The sequence below is a fragment of the Thermobia domestica genome, chromosome 4, assembly GCF_964235325.1.
Source record: "Thermobia domestica chromosome 4, izTheDome1.hap1.1, whole genome shotgun sequence".
In the NCBI taxonomy this organism is placed as follows: domain Eukaryota; kingdom Metazoa; phylum Arthropoda; class Insecta; order Zygentoma; family Lepismatidae; genus Thermobia; species Thermobia domestica.
Genome location: NC_137457.1, coordinates 240001723 through 240021875, shown reverse-complemented (window position 1 = coordinate 240021875; position 20153 = coordinate 240001723). Strand labels below are relative to the sequence as shown.

Sequence of the window (20153 nt, the reverse complement as noted above, 5' to 3'; positions counted from 1 at the left end):
TAGCACAAACGATTGGCATAAGTTTAGTTTTTAAATTCCTAGGTGGCGGGCTGCGGTTTCTCCAGCTCCCCACTTTAAAACCCTTATAACTTCGTACCGGAAGTAGTAGAAACTAAAATTTTTCCGGTACATTCCGGCACAAACGTAGCCCAAACTATTGGCATAGGTTTTGTTTCGAAATTTCACTTTAGGGGGTTTCCTTTCCTCCAGCCCCCCCACTTTAAAACCCTTATAAGTTCGTACCGGAAGTAGTAGAAACAAAATTTTTTCCGGTACATTCCGGCACGAACGTAGCACAAACGATTGGCATAGTTTTTGTTTCGAAATCCCAAGTTTGGAGGCTTCCGTTTCTCCAGCCCCCCACTTTAAAACCCTTATAACTTCGTACCGGAAGTGGTACAAACGAAAATTTTTCAGGTACATTCCGGCACAAACGTAGCACGAACGATTGCTATAGGTTTTGTTTCGAAATTTCACTTTAGGGGGTTTCCGTTTCCCCAGCCCCTCATTTGAAAACCCTTATAACTTCGTACCGGAAGTGGTACAAACAAAAACTTTTGCGGTACATTCCGGCACAAACGTAGCATAAACGATTGGCATAGATTTTATTTCGATATTCCAAGTTTGGAGGCTGCCGTTTTAACAGCCCCCTCTTTAAAACCCTTATAACATCGTACCGGAACTGGTACAAACGAAAATTTTTGCGGTACATTCCGGTAGAAACGTAGCACAAACGATTGGCATAGACTTTATTTCGATATTCCAAGTTTGGAGGCTGCCGTTTTAACAGCCCTCCCTTTAAACCCTTATAACATCGTACCGGAACTGGTACAAACGAAAATTTTTGCGGTACATTCCGGAACAAACGTAGCACAAACGATTGGCATAGGTATCTTTTCGAAATTCTTAGGTAGGGGGCCTGCCATTTTCGCAGCCCCTACTTTAAAACCCTTATAACTTCGTACCGGAAGTGGTACAAACGAAAATTTTTCAGGTACATTCCGGCACAAACGTAGCACGAACGATTGCTATAGGTTTTGTTTCGAAATTTCACTTTAGGGGGTTTCCGTTTCCCCAGCCCCTCATTTGAAAACCCTTATAACTTCGTACCGGAAGTGGTACAAACAAAAACTTTTGCGGTACATTCCGGCACAAACGTAGCATAAACGATTGGCATAGATTTTATTTCGATATTCCAAGTTTGGAGGCTGCCGTTTTAACAGCCCCCTCTTTAAAACCCTTATAACATCGTACCGGAACTGGTACAAACGAAAATTTTTGCGGTACATTCCGGTAGAAACGTAGCACAAACGATTGGCATAGACTTTATTTCGATATTCCAAGTTTGGAGGCTGCCGTTTTAACAGCCCTCCCTTTAAACCCTTATAACATCGTACCGGAACTGGTACAAACGAAAATTTTTGCGGTACATTCCGGAACAAACGTAGCACAAACGATTGGCATAGGTATCTTTTCGAAATTCTTAGGTAGGGGGCCTGCCATTTTCGCAGCCCCTACTTTAAAACCCTTATAACTTCGTACCGGAAGTGGTACAAACAATAATTTTTGCGATACATTTCGACACAAACGTAGCACAAACGATTGGCATAGTTTTTTTGAAATTCGAAGTTTGGATGCTGCCGTTTCTCCAGCCCCCCCACTTTATAACCCTTATAACTTAGTACCGGAAGTGGTACAAACAAAACTTTTTGCGGTAAATTCCGGCAGAAACGTGGCCCAAACGATTGGCATAGGTTTTGTTTCGAAATTTCACTTTAGGGGGTTTCCGTTTGCCCAGCCCCCACTTGAAAACCTTTATAACTTCGTACCGGAAGTGGTACGAACGAAATTTTTTGCGGTACATTCCGGCACATACGTAGCACAAACGATTGGCATAGGTTTAGTTTCGAAATTCGTAGGTGGGGGGCTGCCGTTTCTCCATCCCCCACTTCAAAACCCTTATAACCTCTGACCGGAAGTGGTACAAACGAAAATTTTTGTGGTACGTTCTAGCACAAACGTAGCAAAAACGATTGGCATAGGTTTTTTTGGAAATTCCTAGGTGGGGGGCTGCCGTTTCTTCAGCCCCCCACTTCAAAACCCTTATAACCTCGCACCGGAAGTGGTACAAACAAAAACTTTTGCGGTACATTCCGGCACCAACGTAGCACAAACGATTGGCATAGGTTTTGTTTCGATCTTCCACTTTAGGGGGTTTCCGTTTCTCCAGCCCCCCACTTCAAAAATTTTATAACTTCGTACCGGAAGTGGTACAAACAAAAATTTTTGCGGTACATTACGGCACAAACCCAGCACAAAGTATTAACATAAGTTTTGTTTTGAAATTCCTAGGTGAGAGGCTGCCGCGTCCCAGCCCCCCACTTCAAAACTCTTATAATTTCGTACCGGATGTGGTACAAACGAAAATTTTTGCGGAATATTCCGGCACAAACGTAGCACAAACGATTGGCATAGGTTTAGTTTTTAAATTCCCAGATGGCGGGCTTCGTTTTTTCCAGCTCCCCACTTTAAAATCCTTATAACTTCGTACCGGAAGTAGTAGAAACAAAATTTTTTCCGGTACATTCCGGCACGAACATAGCACAAACGATTGGCACAGTTTTTGTTTCGAAAACCCAAGTTTGGAGGCTTCCGTTTCTCCAGCCCCCCACTTTAAAACCCTTATAACTTCGTACCGGAAGTGGTACAAACGAAAATTTTTGAGGTACATTCCGGTACAAACGTAGCACAAACGATTGGCATAGGTTTAGTTTTGAAAGTCCTAGGTGGCGTGCTGCGGTTTCTCCAGCTCTCCACTTTAAAACCCTTTTAACTTCGTACCGGAAGTAGTACAAACGAAAATTTTTCCGGTACATTCCGGGAGAAGCGTGGCACAAACGATTGGCATAGTTTTTGTTTCGAAATTCCAAGGTTGGAGGCTTCCTTTTCTCCAGCCCCCCCCCCACTTTAAAACCCCTTATAACTTCGTACCGGAAGTGGTAGAAACGAAAATTTTTGCGGTACATTCCGGCACAAAGGTAGCACGAACGATTGCTATAGGTTTTTGTTTCGAAATTTCACTTTAGGGGGTTTCCGTTTCCCCAGCCCCTCATTTGAAAACCCTTATAACTTAGTTCCGGAAGTGGTACAAACAAAATTTTTTGCGGTACATTCCGGCACATACGTAGCCCAAACGATTGGCATAGGTTTAGTTTCGAAATTCCTAGGTGGGGGGCTGCCCTTTCCCCAGCCCCCACTTCAAAACCCTTATAACCTCGGACCGGAAGTGTTACAAACGAAAATTTTTGTGGTACGTTCCAGCACAAACGTAGCACAAACGATTGGCATAGGTTTTTTTTGAAATTCCTAGGTGGGGAGCTGCAGTTTCCCCAGCCCCCCACTTCAAAACCCTTATAACCTCGCACCGGAAGTGGTACAAACAAAAATTTTTGGGGTACATTACGGCACAAACGATTGACATAAGTTTTGTTTTGAAATTCCTAGGTGAGAGGCTGCCGCGTCCCAGCCCCCCACTTCAAAACTCTTATAATTTCGTACCGGATGTGGTACAAACGAAAATTTTTGCGGAATGTTCCGCCACAAACGTAGCACAAACGATTGGCATAGGTTTAGTTTTTAAATTCCCAGGTGGCGGGCTGAGTTTTTTCCAGCTCCCCACTTTAAAACCCTTATAACTTCGTACCGGAAGTAGTAGAAACAAAATCTTTTCCGGTACATTCCGGCACGAACGTAGCACAAACGATTGGCATAGTTTTTGTTTCGAAATCCCAAGTTTGGAGGCTTCCGTTTCTCCAGCCCCCCACTTTAAAACCCTTATAACTTCGTACCGGAAGTGGTACAAACGAAAATTTTTCAGGTACATTCCGGTACAAACGTAGCACAAACGATTGGCATAGGTTTAGTTTTGAAAGTCCTAGGTGGCGTGCTGCGGTTTCTCCAGCTCTCCACTTTAAAACCCTTTTAACTTCGTACCGGAAGTAGTACAAACGAAAATTTTTCCGGTACATTCCGGCAGAAACGTAGCACAAACGATTGGCATAGTTTTTGTTTCGAAATTCCAAGGTTGGAGGCTTCCTTTTCTCCAGCCCCCCCACTTTAAAACCCTTATAACTTCGTACCGGAAGTGGTAGAAACGAAAATTTTTGCCGTACATTCCGGCACAAAGGTAGCACGAACGATTGCTATAGGTTTTTGTTTCGAAATTTCACTTTAGGGGGTTTCTGTTTGCCCAGCCCCCACTTGAAAACCTTTATAACATCGTACCGGAAGTGGTACAAACAAAAACTTTTGCGGTACATTCCGGCACAGACGTAGCACAAACGATTGGCATAAGTTTAGTTTTTAAATTCCTACGTGGCGGGCTGCGGTTTCTCCAGCTCCCCACTTTAAAACCCTTATAAATTCGTACCGGAAGTGGTACAAACGAAAATTTTTGCAGTACATTCCGGCACAAACGTAGCACGAACGATTGCTATAGGTTTTGTTTGGAAATTTCACTTTACTGGGTTTCCGTTTCCCCAGACCCCCACTTCAAAACCCTTATAACCTCGCACCGGAAGTGGTACAAACGAAAATTTTTGTGGTACGTTCCAGCACAAACGTAGCACAAACGATTGACATAGGTTTTTTTTAAATTCCTAGGTGGGGGGCTGCCGTTTCCCCAGCCCTCCCACTTTAAAACCCTTATAACTTCGTACCGGAAGTGGTACAAACAAAAACTTTTGCGCTACATTCCGGCACAGACGTAGCACAAACGATTGGCATAAGTTTAGTTTTTAAATTCCTAGGTGGCGGGCTGCGGTTTCTCCAGCTCCCTACTTTAAAACCCTTATAACTTCGTACCGGAAGTAGTAGAAACTAAAATTTTTCCGGTACATTCCGGCACAAACGTAGCACAAACGATTGGCATAGTTTTTGTTTCGAAATTCCAAGTTTGGAGGCTTCCGTTTCTCCAGCCCCCCCACTTTAAAACGCTTATAACTTCGTACCGGAAGTGGTACAAACGAAAATTTTTGAGGTACATTCCGGTACAAACGTAGCACAAACGATTGACATAGGTTTAGTTTTGAAAGTCCTAGGTGGCGTGCTGCGGTTTCTACAGCTTTCCACTTTAAAACCCTTTTAACTTCGTACCGGAAGTGGTACAAACGAAAATTTTTGCGGTACATTCCGGCACAAAGGTAGCACGAACGATTGCTATAGGTTTTTGTTTCGAAATTTCACTTTAGGGGGTTTCCGTTTCCCCAGCCCCTCATTTGAAAACCCTTATAACTTAGTTCCGGAAGTGGTACAAACAAAAATTTGTGCGGTAAATTCCAGCACAAACGGAGCCCAAACGATTGGCATAGGTTTTGTTTCGAAATTTCACTTTAGGGGGTTTCCTTTCCTCCAGCCCCCCCACATTAAAACCCTTATAACTTCGTACCGGAAGTGGTACAAACGAAAATTTTTGCGGTACATTCCGGCACAAACGTAGCACGAACGATTGCTATAGGTTTTGTTTCGAAATTTCACTTTAGGGGGTTTCCGTTTCCCCAGCCCCCCACTTCAAAACCTTTATAACTTCGTACCGGAAGTGGTACGATCGAATTTTTTTGCGTTACATTCCGGCACATACGTAGCACAAACGATTGGCATAGGTTTCGTTTCGAAATTTCTAGGTGGGGGGCTGCCGTTTCCCCAGCCCCCCACATCAAAACCCTTATAACATTGTACCGGAAGTGGTACAAACAAAAACTTTTGCGGTACATTCCGGCACAAACGTAGCACAAACAATTGGCATAGGTTTTGTTTTGAAATTTTTAGGAGGGGGCTGCCGTTTCCCCAGCCCCCCACTTCAAAACCCTTATAACCTCGCACCGGAAGTGGTACAAACGAAAATTTTTGTGGTACGTTCCAGCACAAACGTAGCACAAACGATTGGCATAGGTTTTTTTTGAAATTCCTAGGTGGAGGGCTGCGGTTTCTCCAGCTCCCCACTTTAAAACCCTTATAACTTCGTACCGGAAGTGGTACAAACGAAAATTTTTGCGGTACATTCCGGCACAAACGTAGCACGAACGATTGCTATAGGTTTTGTTTCGAAATTTCACTTTAGTGGGTTTCCGTTTCCCCAGCCCCCCACTTCAAAACCTTTATAACTTCGTACCGGAAGTGGTACGAACGAAATTTTTTGCGGTACATTCCGGCACATACGTAGCACAAACGATTGGCATAGGTTTCGTTTCGAAATTTCTAGGTGGGGCTGCCGTTTCCCCAGCCCCCACTTCAAAACCCTTATAACTTCGTACCGGAAGTGGTACAAACAAAAACTTTTGCGGTACATTCCGGCACAAACGTAGCACAAACAATTGGCATAGGTTTTGTTTTGAAATTTTTAGGAGGGGGCTTCCGTTTCCCCAGCCCCCCACTTCAAAACCCTTATAACCTCGGACCGGAAGTGGTACAAACGAAAATTTTTGTGGTACGTTCCAGCACAAACGTAGCACAAACGATTGGCATAGGTTTTTTTTAAATTCCTAGGTGGGGGGCTGCCGTTTCCCCAGCCCTCCCACTTTAAAACCCTTATAACTTCGTACCGGAAGTGGTACAAACAAAAACTTTTGCGGTACATTCCGGCACAAACGTAGCACAAACGATTGGCATAAGTTTAGTTTTTAAATTCCTAGGTGGCGGGCTGCGGTTTCTCCAGCTCCCCACTTTAAAACCCTTATAACTTCGTACCGGAAGTAGTAGAAACAAAAATTTTTCCGGTACATTCCGGCACAAACGTAGCACAAACGATTGGCATAGTTTTTGTTTCGAAATTCCAATTTTGGAGGCTTCCGTTTCTCCAGCCCCCCACTTTAAAACGCTTATAACTTCGTACCGGAAGTGGTACAAACGAAAATTTTTGAGGTACATTCCGGTACAAACGTAGCACAAACGATTGGCATAGGTTTAGTTTTGAAAGTCCTAGGTGGCGTGCTGCGGTTTCTCCAGCTCCATCACCTTCAACTGATCAATTATTATTTGGGTTCTCAGTGATGCATTGGAATGCATCTCCTCCTCCGACCGATTAACTATATACCGAGAACGCGAACAGATATCTCGTGCTTATACGATATTTCGTATTCTGGGTGAAAATTTGTGCATCTAATCACAATAGAGGCTCCGTATGCACATTTCAAAGTGGAATTTGAATGTCACATGAACAAGACATGAAGAGGTACGAGAATTGTAGAATGAATGCAAATCCTGTAACTAACAATATTTCAGTTCTGCCTCTAACTATATATATTTTTAAATGTATGAAAACTTCCTTTCTCGCTTCTTGTATTATACTTTGACTATGGCAAATTATATTGACTCATAACTAACTCAAGAAAATAATCGAAACTTCATTTTATTTGAATGTATACTAAATATTGTGAAAGTTTCCCCCAATTTTTCGTAACAACTCTCACGGTATTGAAATCAGCATAGACTTATGAAATTCGAGTTCGATTGATTCAGGTGACACCGATTGACAGCTAATATGCTAGGGTGAAAAAAATATATATCTTTTAAAAGTTTTTGCTTTACCATGTGACAGTTCTGAGTGATAACCTACATTCATGGTCGGTAAGTCTTATCATTGAAGGTTTTTTTCCACCATTGTTCTCTTCACCGATGTTGTTTCGTTGTTATTTCGTAGAATGGCGTCAGCTTGGATGCTGTCCCTCGCATTCAATACATTTGCCACTTTCTTCACTACCATACATGATAACTGAACACCAACAATTTGCCCCCTTTGGAAATAAGATGCGTTGCCCATTTGACACTATTAACTTCTTAGTTTATTGCACACTGCTTTTCTACTGCTCTTCACGTAGGACGAATGTTGCCCTGACACCATCACTGTCGCCAACTTAGATATCTAACATATTTTTAACTCCAATTATTTTCATTAAATTTCTAATGACCTGTAAGAGTTATTGTATTTTCAAGAGACATAATTGTATTTTGTTTTAATTTTTATAAATGCTAGGAAGCAAACAAACCTTTGAAAATTGTACTCTAACTGTAAGTAGTTAAATTACTGCATATGAAGCAACATTTAAGACTAACCGAGGTGTCCTTACAGTACATATTTTGGCATTTTAATTTGTTGACTTTAGTGTCGTTTCAAACATCTACAGAATCGAAACGGGACTACTATTTAAAGCGGAATGGGAATAGATAATCGATTTTTCCGAAGTACGTACTCTGTCAGAATAGTAAATGTACACCTCCTTTTAAGTCTGGCATTCTGCACACTAACTGTGGAGAATATGAGATTTAAATTAATAAAAATTGTAGTGAAGGGTAAGGAGAAATGCCTAATCTGAATAAAACATTGAAGATGTGTACAAACTGTGAATACAAATAGTGCGTGGTGTAAATAAAGGACAACACCGAAAGAGAAAAGCAGAAACATAAGGTAAACAAAAAAAGTAAAAATTCTCGAAGTGGATACATAAAATACAAATGCGAACAAATATGCCAACATCTGAATACTTAACAAGCAAGGATCTTGGTGTAGAGGTTAAGACGCTACCTTATAAGTGAAAAGAACGTCAGTTCCATGGAGTGTTTTTTATATTTGTTAATAATGCATACAACACATGAGAGGTGGCAAAAGAGAGCGTATTGTCCATTTAATATGTGAAGTGAAAACGAGGTAAAAAGTCCAGTGACATTTATTAGAGAAGTGAAACAATGAATACGAGGAAGCAGGTATATCTAATCTAGGATACGTTTCAAAGGGCAGTGATCAGAAAAACGAAATTTTCCCGAGTTTCGCACATGTGAGTCTCTACAATAGGAAAATTTCTTAAGAAATGTGCCTATTGCATAGACCATCATGTCTGAAACGCCGCAACATTTCTGTGCACTTTTGCCGATCATCACCCTCTGAGACGAAAACCACTCTCACTTTCAAAGTTTGTCTCTCTTCCGCTCTCTGTATATACATGCATACAGAGAGAGAAGGAGAGAGAGAGAGAGAGAGAGAGAGAGATTCTCCTGGAACTGAGAGTGGGATGCGTCCCTTCAAACTGACGAGATAACAAATAAACGCTTATATAATAAGAATTCCTAATACAAACAGCTATAAAACATCAAACTGATTATTGCAATCATTATACCAAACTATCCGTTCACCTAAGGTTCCAAGACCCCAACTACATACTGTACCACTCGTATCTCAAATGCCAAAACATTGTGATTTACTTTCTTTTCTGTATTTTTCCCGCAATTTTAGCCATTCTTTTTCTAGCTGAATATTTTTGGCCTTTCTGCGTTTGTCACATGAAATCTGCTGTGGAAGTATTTCAGTTTTGCAATAGTTGGAGATTTGTACTGCTGGGGTCCAAAATGTACCCCTCTGGGCTTCCATTTAATTTTTCCTGGAATGTGTTTATTTTTGTTTACAACAGATGGCTCTGATTTTTGTGACATTAAGATTTTATTCACCAGTAGTGCAAACATTTGAGAACTTTATAAAATTTTAATGTAAGTGGTTATTTCCTTCAGACTTTTGCCTTTTGTTTGCTTCCTGGAGTTTAGTTTTCTAGGTACATGCATTTAGTCAACAAAACCTCTTCTTATCATTCACGTCCCTTCTCTGGTTATTTGGCGTTAAATTTGAAATCAAACAATTTAGGTGCCTATTTTATTTATAACTGTGGTGATAAAAATGGCAAGCAGATAGAGGACGAGATTGAAGCGACATTAGAAGAAACAGACGAAGATGTTATCATTGAGAGTTCGGAAGAAGACGACAATATAGAGAGTGGAGATGAAGTTGGAGTTTTGTATAAGTGACAGTGATAATGATAATATATCCAGACAACACGTACGTTTACGACACATGTGCACTATCCATGCATAAGCAGTACATTTGCACATGTGCATTTGTGTGGATGATGAACACATACACAACCCGTGCATAAGCCGTACACGTGAATTTGCGTGGATGAAGCACACATACATAACCCTTGTATGTGCACATGTGCATTTACGTGGGTTATGCACACGTACATAACCAGTGACTAAGTCGTGCATGTGAACATGTGCATTTGCATGGATAAAGTACACATTTACATAACCCATGCCTAAGCCCTTACATACACATGTGCATTTGCGTGGATGAAGCACAAGTACAGAACCCGTGCTTAAAGCCGCTATGTGCACATGTGCATTTGCATGGATGAAGTACACATTTATATAACCCGTGCTGTAGCCGTTATATACACATGTGTATTTGTGTGGATGCAGCGCACGTACGTAACCCGTGCTTAAGCCGTTATGTACACATGTGCATTTGTGTGGATGCAGCGCACGTACAGAACCCGTACTTAAGCCATTATGTACACATGTCCATTTGCATGGATACAGCGCACGTACGTAACCCGTGCTTAAGCCGTTATGTGCACATATGCATTTGCATGGATGAAGCACATATTTATATAACCCGTGCTTAAGCCGTTATATACGCATGTGCATTTGTGTGGATGCAGCGCACGTACAGAACCTGTACTTAAGCCGTTATGTGCACATGTGCATTTGCATGGATGAAGCACACATTTATATAACCCGTTATGTACACATGTGCATTTTCATGGATACAGCGCACGTACGTAACCCGTGCTTAAGCCGTTATGTGCACATATGCATTTGCATGGACGAAGCACATATTTATATAACCCGTGCTTAAGCCGTTATATACGCATGTGCATTTGCATGGATGCAGCGCACGTACGTAACCCGTGCTTAAGCCGTTATGCGCACATGTGCATTTGCATGGATGAAACACACATTTATATAACCCGTGCTTAAGCCGTTATGTGCACATGTGCATTTGCATGGGTGAAGCACACATTTATATAACCCGTGCTGTAGCCGTTATGTATGCATGTGCTTTTGCGTGGATGCAGCGCATGTACATAACCCATGCTTGAGCCGTGCATATGCACATGTGCATTTTTTGGATGAAGCACATTTAAATTACCGGTGCTTAAGCCGTTGTGTGCACATGGGTATTTGCACGGCTACTGCACGTATGTATGAGACGTCCATAATACCGTGCAAGTGTATACTTTTACTTTCATTCTTTTACTCTCATTCTCATCAACAGAAAGTAACCTCCATTTTTAGTAGGTGTCGTTTTTCCTCCAGGCGGTGTTATAGAGACTTTTCGACGAATAACAGCTGAATGATTGTAAAAACTCCATAACGTCCACTGAGCTAGGATACAAGATAAACAGGTGGCAGCATTGTACTGATGTAACTACAGTCAGGCACTTCATAGGTTTACAAAATTATTGTAGTGACCGATTACAGCAGAATATGTTGCGTTATTTGTTACTTGGCAAACATGTCAAAGATACTACCTAAAGCTTTGCTCGTTGCAAATAATAAACTCCAAACCTAAATTCTCACTGACAATTATTAGTTACTTGTTATATACTTTGAAGGTGATGTCTTTGGTGCTATATATGGTGTTACTGCGTAAGACACCAAATATATAAACTCCTTTTTTCGTTGCATCTCGAATTTGCTTTTACATCACCTCTGTACTACGAGGAAATCACCTGTGCACTACATGTAAATCATCTGGGTACTGCTTCAAATCACCTCTATCGTACATGTAAATCATCTGGGTACTGCGTGTAAATCACCTCTGTCCTACATGTAAATCACCTGTGTGTTACGTGTAAATCATCTCTGTCCTACATGTAAATCATCTGGGTACTGCGTGTAAATCACCTATGTGCTACGTGTAAATCACCTCTGTCCTAGATGTAAATCAAATGGTTCTGAGTGTAAATCACCTGTGTGTTACGTGTAAATAATCTCTGTCCTACATGTAAATCATCTGGGTACTGCGTGTAAATCACCTATGTGCTACGTGTAAATCACCTCTGTCCTAGATGTAAATCACCTGGGTTCTGTGTGTAAATCACCTGTGTGTTACGTGTAAATCATATCTGTCCTACATGTAAATCACCTGGTTACTGCGTGTAAATCACCTGTGTGCTACATGTAAATCACCTGTGTGCTACATGTAAATCGAATACGTGCTATTTGTAAACCACCTGCGCGGTAGGTGTAAATCACTTGTGCAGGACGTGTACGTGTGCATTGCACATGTTCTGTGCACGTGAAGATGTTGAATAGAACCTGCCATGTATATGTGCATCACATGTACAGGCGTGCATTTATACAGATGATGCACATGTTGCATCCGTGCAATTGTACATGTACTATACGGATACTGTACGTGCATTGTGCTGTCTGGGTAGGTGATACATTTGAATGTAGAGATGATACAGTATGGCACAGGAATCTTAAGTCGTCGTGACGTCCTAAGTCAAATACAGTAGACCGTCGATTATCCGAAGTAATTGGGGGACATGGGTGTTCGGAAAACTGGTTTGTTCGGATAATCGAACTGTACATATTTATTTGCCAAAAAGAAGTACTGTACAGTAAATTTATTCATAAAAACAGGCATCTCTTTAAGTATTATAATCCTTCAAACCTCGCGGAGCGGCACGCCTCAACTCTAAGCTGGCGCAGCTGTTGCTGTGAACAGCTTTGATACTGCCACTACTTCTACAGCCAGTGCCAAACCGACAGAAGTTTGCTGATTGTTGAAACACAGCGACTGGCGGCTTGGCCGGTCAGCAGCGCCTTATGAAGGCCCCATTAGAAGCAATGTTCCGCCAGCGGTGGCTCAGTGCGGCGACTACTGTGGGAAACTTGGTTTGGGAGTGAGGGGGATGATGGACGGTAGGGTGGGAGAGTAACAGATGCGAGCGAGTACACAGTTCGGTTAAGCGGTCGTTCGGTTGACCGACGTTCGGATAATCGGATAATTCGGCTAAGAAAACATAGCAAACTTGCAACAATTGACGATATTTGTCAATATTTTGCCCGAAATTGTTATAAGTGTTTTGTGCCAGGTCCTTACGTCACAGTGGACGAACAGTAGGTTTCCATTCGGAGTAATTGTCCCTTCAGAGTGTATATGAAAAGAAACCAGGAAAATACGGCATCAAAGTTTGGGTAGCAGCAGATGTGACTAACCATTACACATACAATTTCGAAGTTTACCCAAGGAAAGTAGGTCACCAACCTGAGAAAGGCCAAGGTCGTCGTGTAGTGAACCAATTTGTGGAGCCATTGATAGGTACTGGTAGGTGTGTGACCACAGATAACATTTTTACAAGTGTTGAATTAGCCAAAGATCTTTTGTCAAATAATTTACTTTGACTGGAACTGTAAGGAAAGACAAGAAAATTATCCCCCCAGAACTAATGGATCTAAAGAAAAGAGAAGTCGTCAACATTTGCGTTTACAAAAGACATGACCCTTGTATCTTTCGTGCCAAAGCCTAATAAGTGTGTTGTTTTACTTTCCACACAGCATCACGATTCCACTATTCTTGAGAATCACAAGAACAAAATACCTGAAATTAGGGACCACTATAATAAAAAAAAACTGATGTAGATGTCGATCAAATGATCCGATAATATACGTGCAGCAGGTCGACCAGAAAGCGGCCATTACGCTTATTTTTCAACAGACTGTATACAGCTGCCCTCAATGCCCACGTCTTGTGGTCACATGTCAAACCGGAATATCGAAACAGGAGAAGAGAATTTTTGCTCCAGTTGTCTAGGAGATTCGTGCAGCCGTACATAGAAAGAAGATATGCTGAGAATACGCAACTTCCTCTCCTAGTGCAGAAGGCTATGAAGGTTTTTCTCATTTCTGAGGGAAATGAGACACGCCCAACAGAGGAACGTAGATGCATGAAGCGCGGACGTTGCTACTTGTGCGAAAGAAAAATGGACAAGAAAACACATTTTATGTGCGATACATGTGGTCGTTACCTGTGTAAACAGCATTCTACCAAGCATGTCACATATAAGTGTGTGAGATGCTAATCGAATTCTGTTTCATGCAGTGTACACGAAAGAAAAATAGACAAGAAAACTCATTTTATGTGTGATACATATGGTCGTTACATATGAAAACAGCATTTTACAAAGCATGTCACAGATAAGTGTGTGCGATGCTGATCGAATTCTGTTTCATGCCGTGTACACGGGGTTATTGCATTTCAAAATATGGTATCATATTATTTAAATTTATTACTATTATCAATAAAAGCTGTGCAAGTAAAGAAAATAACAATTTTAGTATTTTCCCCGAATAATAGGGTAAAAATTAGTAGGAGTACAAAATGTAACCCACTCGGCTTTTACGACACAAAAGGAGGTGCGACTTCTAAGGGTCAAAAGAAGATCATTCTGGGTACGTTCAGAGAGTAATCAGACTTGATCTGGAAAATTGTTTGGAACGGACATCCTTCAAGATTATTAAATTACAAAGTTTCTGTCAATTATGAATATTAAATGATAATACGCGTCACAAAATTCAGCCTACTGTATGCAAACAGTATAATATAATGGTTCGGCAATGTGAAGTAAGCTAGATAATTCTTGCTTGTGGCACAAAGAAATGCTAAGCATGATTTATAATACCATGTTCTCAGTTAAAGCACAGTAGATAACTACTCAAGAAACGATGTTCATCGTATATCAGACTAGGTGTACTGAATGGCTGTTTTCGGTGAGCTGTTTTCTCTTCCTCTGGATGAAATAGCACTGGATATGATATGTATGTTCAATGCACTTCTCATGAAGAACAGTTTATGACGTACATAAAGAATGCATCACTACTGACATTTTTAGCTACGGTAGTAAATCTGTGAACATTTCTTTATTGCTACTCAATTTCATAAATATAACACGAAGAGCGTATGAACATATGTTTACTTGGAAAATGAAATTTTGTATCTAATTGTTAAAACTTTGATTTCTGCAATTTTTATGTATATTTCCTAAGAAACATTTTGATTAATACAAGAAATGGCATTCATTTTGGTAGTACACTCTCTTTATAATATTATGCTACATTTTATACATTAATTACCTGTGTAGTGAGGCCTCATTTGCATGTATCTATGTGGCATTGGTCCAGGTCTCCGCAAATTGTATCTCAACTTATGTAGATGCTTTGGTTGTTTATATGGTCTTTCTGGATACAGACTAATTGGGTATGGTTGTGGTTGGTACGGCTCATAAGGTTCAAACGGTGGGTATTGAGAATATCCAAAGCACTGAAAGGATGCAAATTATACTTTAATAATTGGATGAGCCTTATATATTACAAATAGATTTTATTCTTGTTAAATTGTAAATGAAGTTGTCACAAATAGGAAATTTTTTTTAAAAGAACTGTATTCGTAATGAACTTGTAATTGAACAATGTATTGAAAACAGATTAAATGAAGCGACAGTGTTTAATTCGCTATATATAATTAGATAAAGCTCAAAACTCCGTCGTTAACAAACACCTTGGTAGTACAGTTTGTAAAAATTTAACTGCATCACTTGCTAAAAGTATGGCAGGACATGTAAAGAATAACAGTAGTTACTTTTAGTAGTGATATGCATTCATAGATTTTCATAAAAACAAATTTCGTGTGGTTCTCTTACACAGTCTTTTGTTTTGTTGTTATTTGTTTCCACTTTTTGTCACCAGGTGGGTCTGTTGTTGGCTAGTGTCGTTGAAAAACTCCATATGCAGCTCGGGTGGAGACTGATAAAGTAATGCTCATTGTTCTTATCGCATGATTGTTTGCCTGATTGGTGTTGCAATGTTTGCTTTTATAGTGTTCTGAAGTTTATAAATATATAAGCAGTGTACTTAATGCGAATAGATTGTTATCGATTTGACGAATAATGAGCTTGAAAGACACATCACCTCGCAAGCAAGGACAAATATTGGCCCTACACAAGGAAGGAGTAAGTCCAAGAGAAATTGGTAGAAAAGTTAACGTTCGTCAGTCTACAATGTCAAGAATCATTAAGAAACAGCTAGAATTTGGACACTGTTCGCTTAGAAACAGGTGTGGAAGGAAGAAGAAAACATATGCGTGGGTTTATCAAAAACTGAAGTCACTAGTGTTGCAGAAAAGAAGCATGAGTTCACGTCAACTGGCTGCACAAATGGAAATGGAGTTAGGTATTAGAGTGAGCCATTCAACAGTAGTGTCTAGACTGAAGTCTTTTGGATTTGGCCAGAAAAAGCCGCGAAGAAAACCGCAATTGACAAAGAAACATAAGGATGCAAGAAACATTTTTGTGCAAAGGTATGGGGAATGGACAGAGGAAGACTGGGATCGTGTGATTTTTTAGGACGAAAAGAAGTTTAATATTGTTGGAAACGTTGCAGGAGTGAAGCTTTGGATGCGTAGGGGGGAGGAATTAAATGATAATTGTATATCCGAGACACAGAAGTTTTCGGCAACTGTTATGTTGTGCGGTTGCTTAACATCGAGAGGAATTGGAAAAATTGAATTTCGTAATGGTTCAGTTAACAGCGAAAAGTACATACAAATTCTTGATCATAAATTAATTCCAACAGCTAGGACTTATTTTACAGGGGCAAATCTGAAGAAATTCTACTTTCAGGATGACAATGCCTCATGCCATCGATCTCGTTCAGTCAATAATTGGTTTAAGGAGATGGATAGAGAGATAATCTGGTGGCCTCCTAATTCACCAGATTTAAATCCTATCGAAAACCTGTGACATATTATGAACAAGAAACTGCGGAAAATGTGTTTTGAAAACAGGAACCAGCTAATGGCAGCAATTGTACATACTTGGTACCATGATTTAGACATGTTAACATGCCGTAATCTTAACATGTTAGTATGCCCAGAAGAATTCAGGCTGTCAGGAAGGCTAAAGGAGGCCATACAAAATACTAAATGAAGGACAGTATTTAAAATGATGATATTGTGTTATTCAGTCGCTTGGAAATCAAGAAAAAATATTTTTTCTTGCTAAATGTTACCTCATAAGATAATTTTTTCAACTAGTTTATTGCAAAATAGTCGTGTAATATAGTTATGTGTGTTCTAGAGGTACTTCATTTTACATTAATTTTGTGAATAATTATAGACAAAATGTGTTTGAACTAATTTAGCAGTTACAATAAACATCCAGTAACATGCTGGTTAAACTTTAAATATGTTATGCTGTATCATACAATTTATATGATAAGAAAATAAGAAAATTTATTGCCATAAATCTAAGTGATGCAGTTATTTTTTTTACAAACTGTATTATACTTCGCAATTTTATAGTGAATAAAAACTATTATTTAACTGATCCGATGATTCTTATTAAAATCGAGCAGTCTCAGATATAACAGCATTGGTCCCTCGCTGAAATAATATTTTGGAAGTAGTATCTATGTACACTCCACATCAACAAAATTGCGACAGCTAAGGCCGTGCAGCTAGGCCACCCAATATACTTTCTTATCTCATAATCATGTCTGGTAAAGAGACCTCCTCTCTCTTCCTTTCTTCTCTCCCATACTAAAATTAGCTAACAACATCAGCGCAATTCTAATTTCAAAATACACATATATTAGTATCGATAAAATGAAAAAAAAAAAAAAAACGAGGCGAAACAAGATTCATAAGTTAATTTAGGGAGAAACTGAAACACACACAATGAAAAACAGAACCCAATGGATATGTATTACACAGAGGCTCACAAATTATGCACAGAGAGAGAGGGGGGGGGGGGAGAGACGAACAAAAAGGAAAGGGAAAACAGATAAAAATGTGGAATTTTAAACTTAGTAAGAAAAGAACCTAACATTATAAAGTTCCGTTACCAGAAATCCGACAGTAATATAGAAATAACGTTTGCTTTTATACCGGTATGTTTTTTTCAGGACTGTTCGAATATATAGAGGATGCTTGAAACATTCATTAAGTCACTTTCAAAAGAGATAACATACTCAATTTCCAGTAGAACTGTAGATCTCACAAACACATCTAAGATAATGTCAAAAGTTTAACACATGCTTTGTTTCCGCGTGGTTCGGTTGTAAATTCGGTAGTGTTCATTGGACGTACTGATGCAAATTACATTCTAATAAACCAAGTAGGTAGTGTAGTTCATATTTTCCATTCCAGACTACTAATGCAAAGTGAACAAAAAAACCGAAAAGAAAAACGAAGAAAGAAAGAAAGATAAAATTGAATGAGTGCCATTTTACTGCTATTTTTTTTATCAGAAATATCCTATATTAAAAGTCCAAACCGTATCAAAATGAAAAGTTACAAATGCTCAAATGGAAAATTGAATGTTCCTTAGACACGGGTTCGATTCCCGGTTGGAGCTCATGTGGTTCGGATTCCACGTTAATCAGTAGGTCCACGTCTCATATAGCCTCGCTGCTTAACGTGACGTAAAACTCAAAAATCAATCAATCAATCAATTGTATGTTCCTTATAGATGTAGCAGACCTTGCATATTTCAAATTTCAACGTGAATAAATCACATTGAACTATAGGATAGAAACAAATTTGTGTCGAACTATTATAAATAAAATTTTGTTTTCAAATAACCAATGAGGTTGCCATTTCCTAATTTTTTCCGAAGATTTATCTGTTCCGAACATCCAGCATCACTTTCATCTCTTGCGAATATAACGTTGTAATTTGCACAGATAGAATGAACACGGTAGAGGTCAAACGGATCATAGTGTCAGTCGGATGATACTGGCTAGGTTATAGACCCCCCACTGGGTCGAGGATTCAAACTTGTGGTGACCCAGTAATTCGACTGAGTCTCGGTGACCCTGATGATAAGAAAGATATTTTGCTTATTCCTTACGTTTGAACAGTATTTCTTTCAGATATAACCAGGACTGGATATTCGTATGCCCAGAGCACGAAAAACTCGACGCTGAAGTTGACAGTTAATTACATCATCCAGACCAGGTCTATCGGTCTTTTGCTCCGTTTTAACTTTGGAACACTCACATTCACATGAAGTGCGTGTGGGTGAGAGTAATTGGAGAGAAGTGAAAAATGCAAAGACAGTATAGGGAAACGTCAAAAAGAGAAAGAGAAAGAGAAAGAGAAAGAGAGAGAGAGAGAGAGAGATGGAGACGAATATAAATATGAAACATACATATCATCACAGTGTATGATGAAGAATATACACACTCTTTATTCGAATTCTCGCCAGTGATACTTTCTAAGTTCTGCAACAGAAGATAAATCTCTGTTTGCAGCCATTATTTTATGCGAAAAAGTTATACTACTTTACGGGGAATCGAACCCAGATTTTCCGCTTGGAAGTCTGGTACTTTACCACTGCACCACAGATTGCTTTACCCAAACTTTGTAGAACAAATACTGTAATATTTTTTCTGAGAATGATAACAAGAAAAGTGTTTACTGGAGACCAATGAAGTGTTTCGAATGTCTTGGTAAATCCCTTGCCCGTTCCCAACCAACATTCGTAAATCGTCTCTATTATGATAAAGGTGTTTGCTTCCACATTCTTAAGCATTGCACGTCTAATATGAGAAATCGATTCTTCACTATCACTTTGTAAAAATGCAACTTGGGCGTTAAAGGATTAGAACCTCTGCTGTATAGCTTTAGTAGTTGTAACTCCATTACGTTACCGTTACACTATCATGGCGCCTGAAACTAGAAGCCACATATTACTTACTTTAGCCTTGATCATGGGAACGATCAAGCTTCTTCATGTAAGGTTATTTGCACCTAAGTGCACAACGAAATTCATTTATTCTACGACCTAGAGAGAAATTAGTGCCAACTAATGAAGGAAACCACATTCAATCCAGGAATAGATACAGAACATATTATGCAGTCATTTCGCCCTTCAAATTCAAAAGTACTCGAATAATAATAATAATAATAATAATAATAATAATAATAATAATAATAATAATAATAATAATAATAATAATAATAATAATAACCTATATTATAGAGCTGAAAGTGATTGTGGCTTATAGTCTCTTGAACCACGCGACTGATCTTGATTAAATATTCAACCTTGATAATGTTCGAACCTGGGGGTATTTTTATCTATTTTTTTATGGTGTTACTTAGGGGAGGGGGAGGATGGAAAAATATAAAAAATAAAGAAAACTTATTAAGTCTTGAATCAAACGACCAATCTGGATGAAATTTTCAACATAGATTACGT

General features: G+C 39.5%; 2 protein-coding genes across 2 annotated transcripts in view; one reads left to right on the top strand and one right to left on the bottom strand.

Annotated features, from left to right (window-relative positions):
* Positions 1 to 15678, bottom strand: part of LOC145683076 (uncharacterized) — a 72259-nt gene extending 56581 nt beyond the window's left edge. The window contains exons 1-2 of the mRNA XM_081754435.1: positions 15637 to 15678; positions 15028 to 15214 (exon numbers count right to left, since the gene is read on the bottom strand). Coding sequence (XP_081610561.1) covers positions 15028 to 15214; positions 15637 to 15678 — 229 coding nt within the window. The remainder of the gene's footprint in view (positions 1 to 15027; positions 15215 to 15636) is intronic.
* Positions 15679 to 15839: 161 nt separating this feature from the next.
* LOC145683075 (uncharacterized) lies at positions 15840 to 16295 on the top strand. Its single transcript, XM_081754434.1, has one exon. The coding sequence runs from the start codon at positions 15840 to 15842 to the stop codon at positions 16293 to 16295; it is 456 nt and encodes a 151-aa protein (XP_081610560.1).
* Positions 16296 to 20153: the final 3858 nt, after the last annotated feature.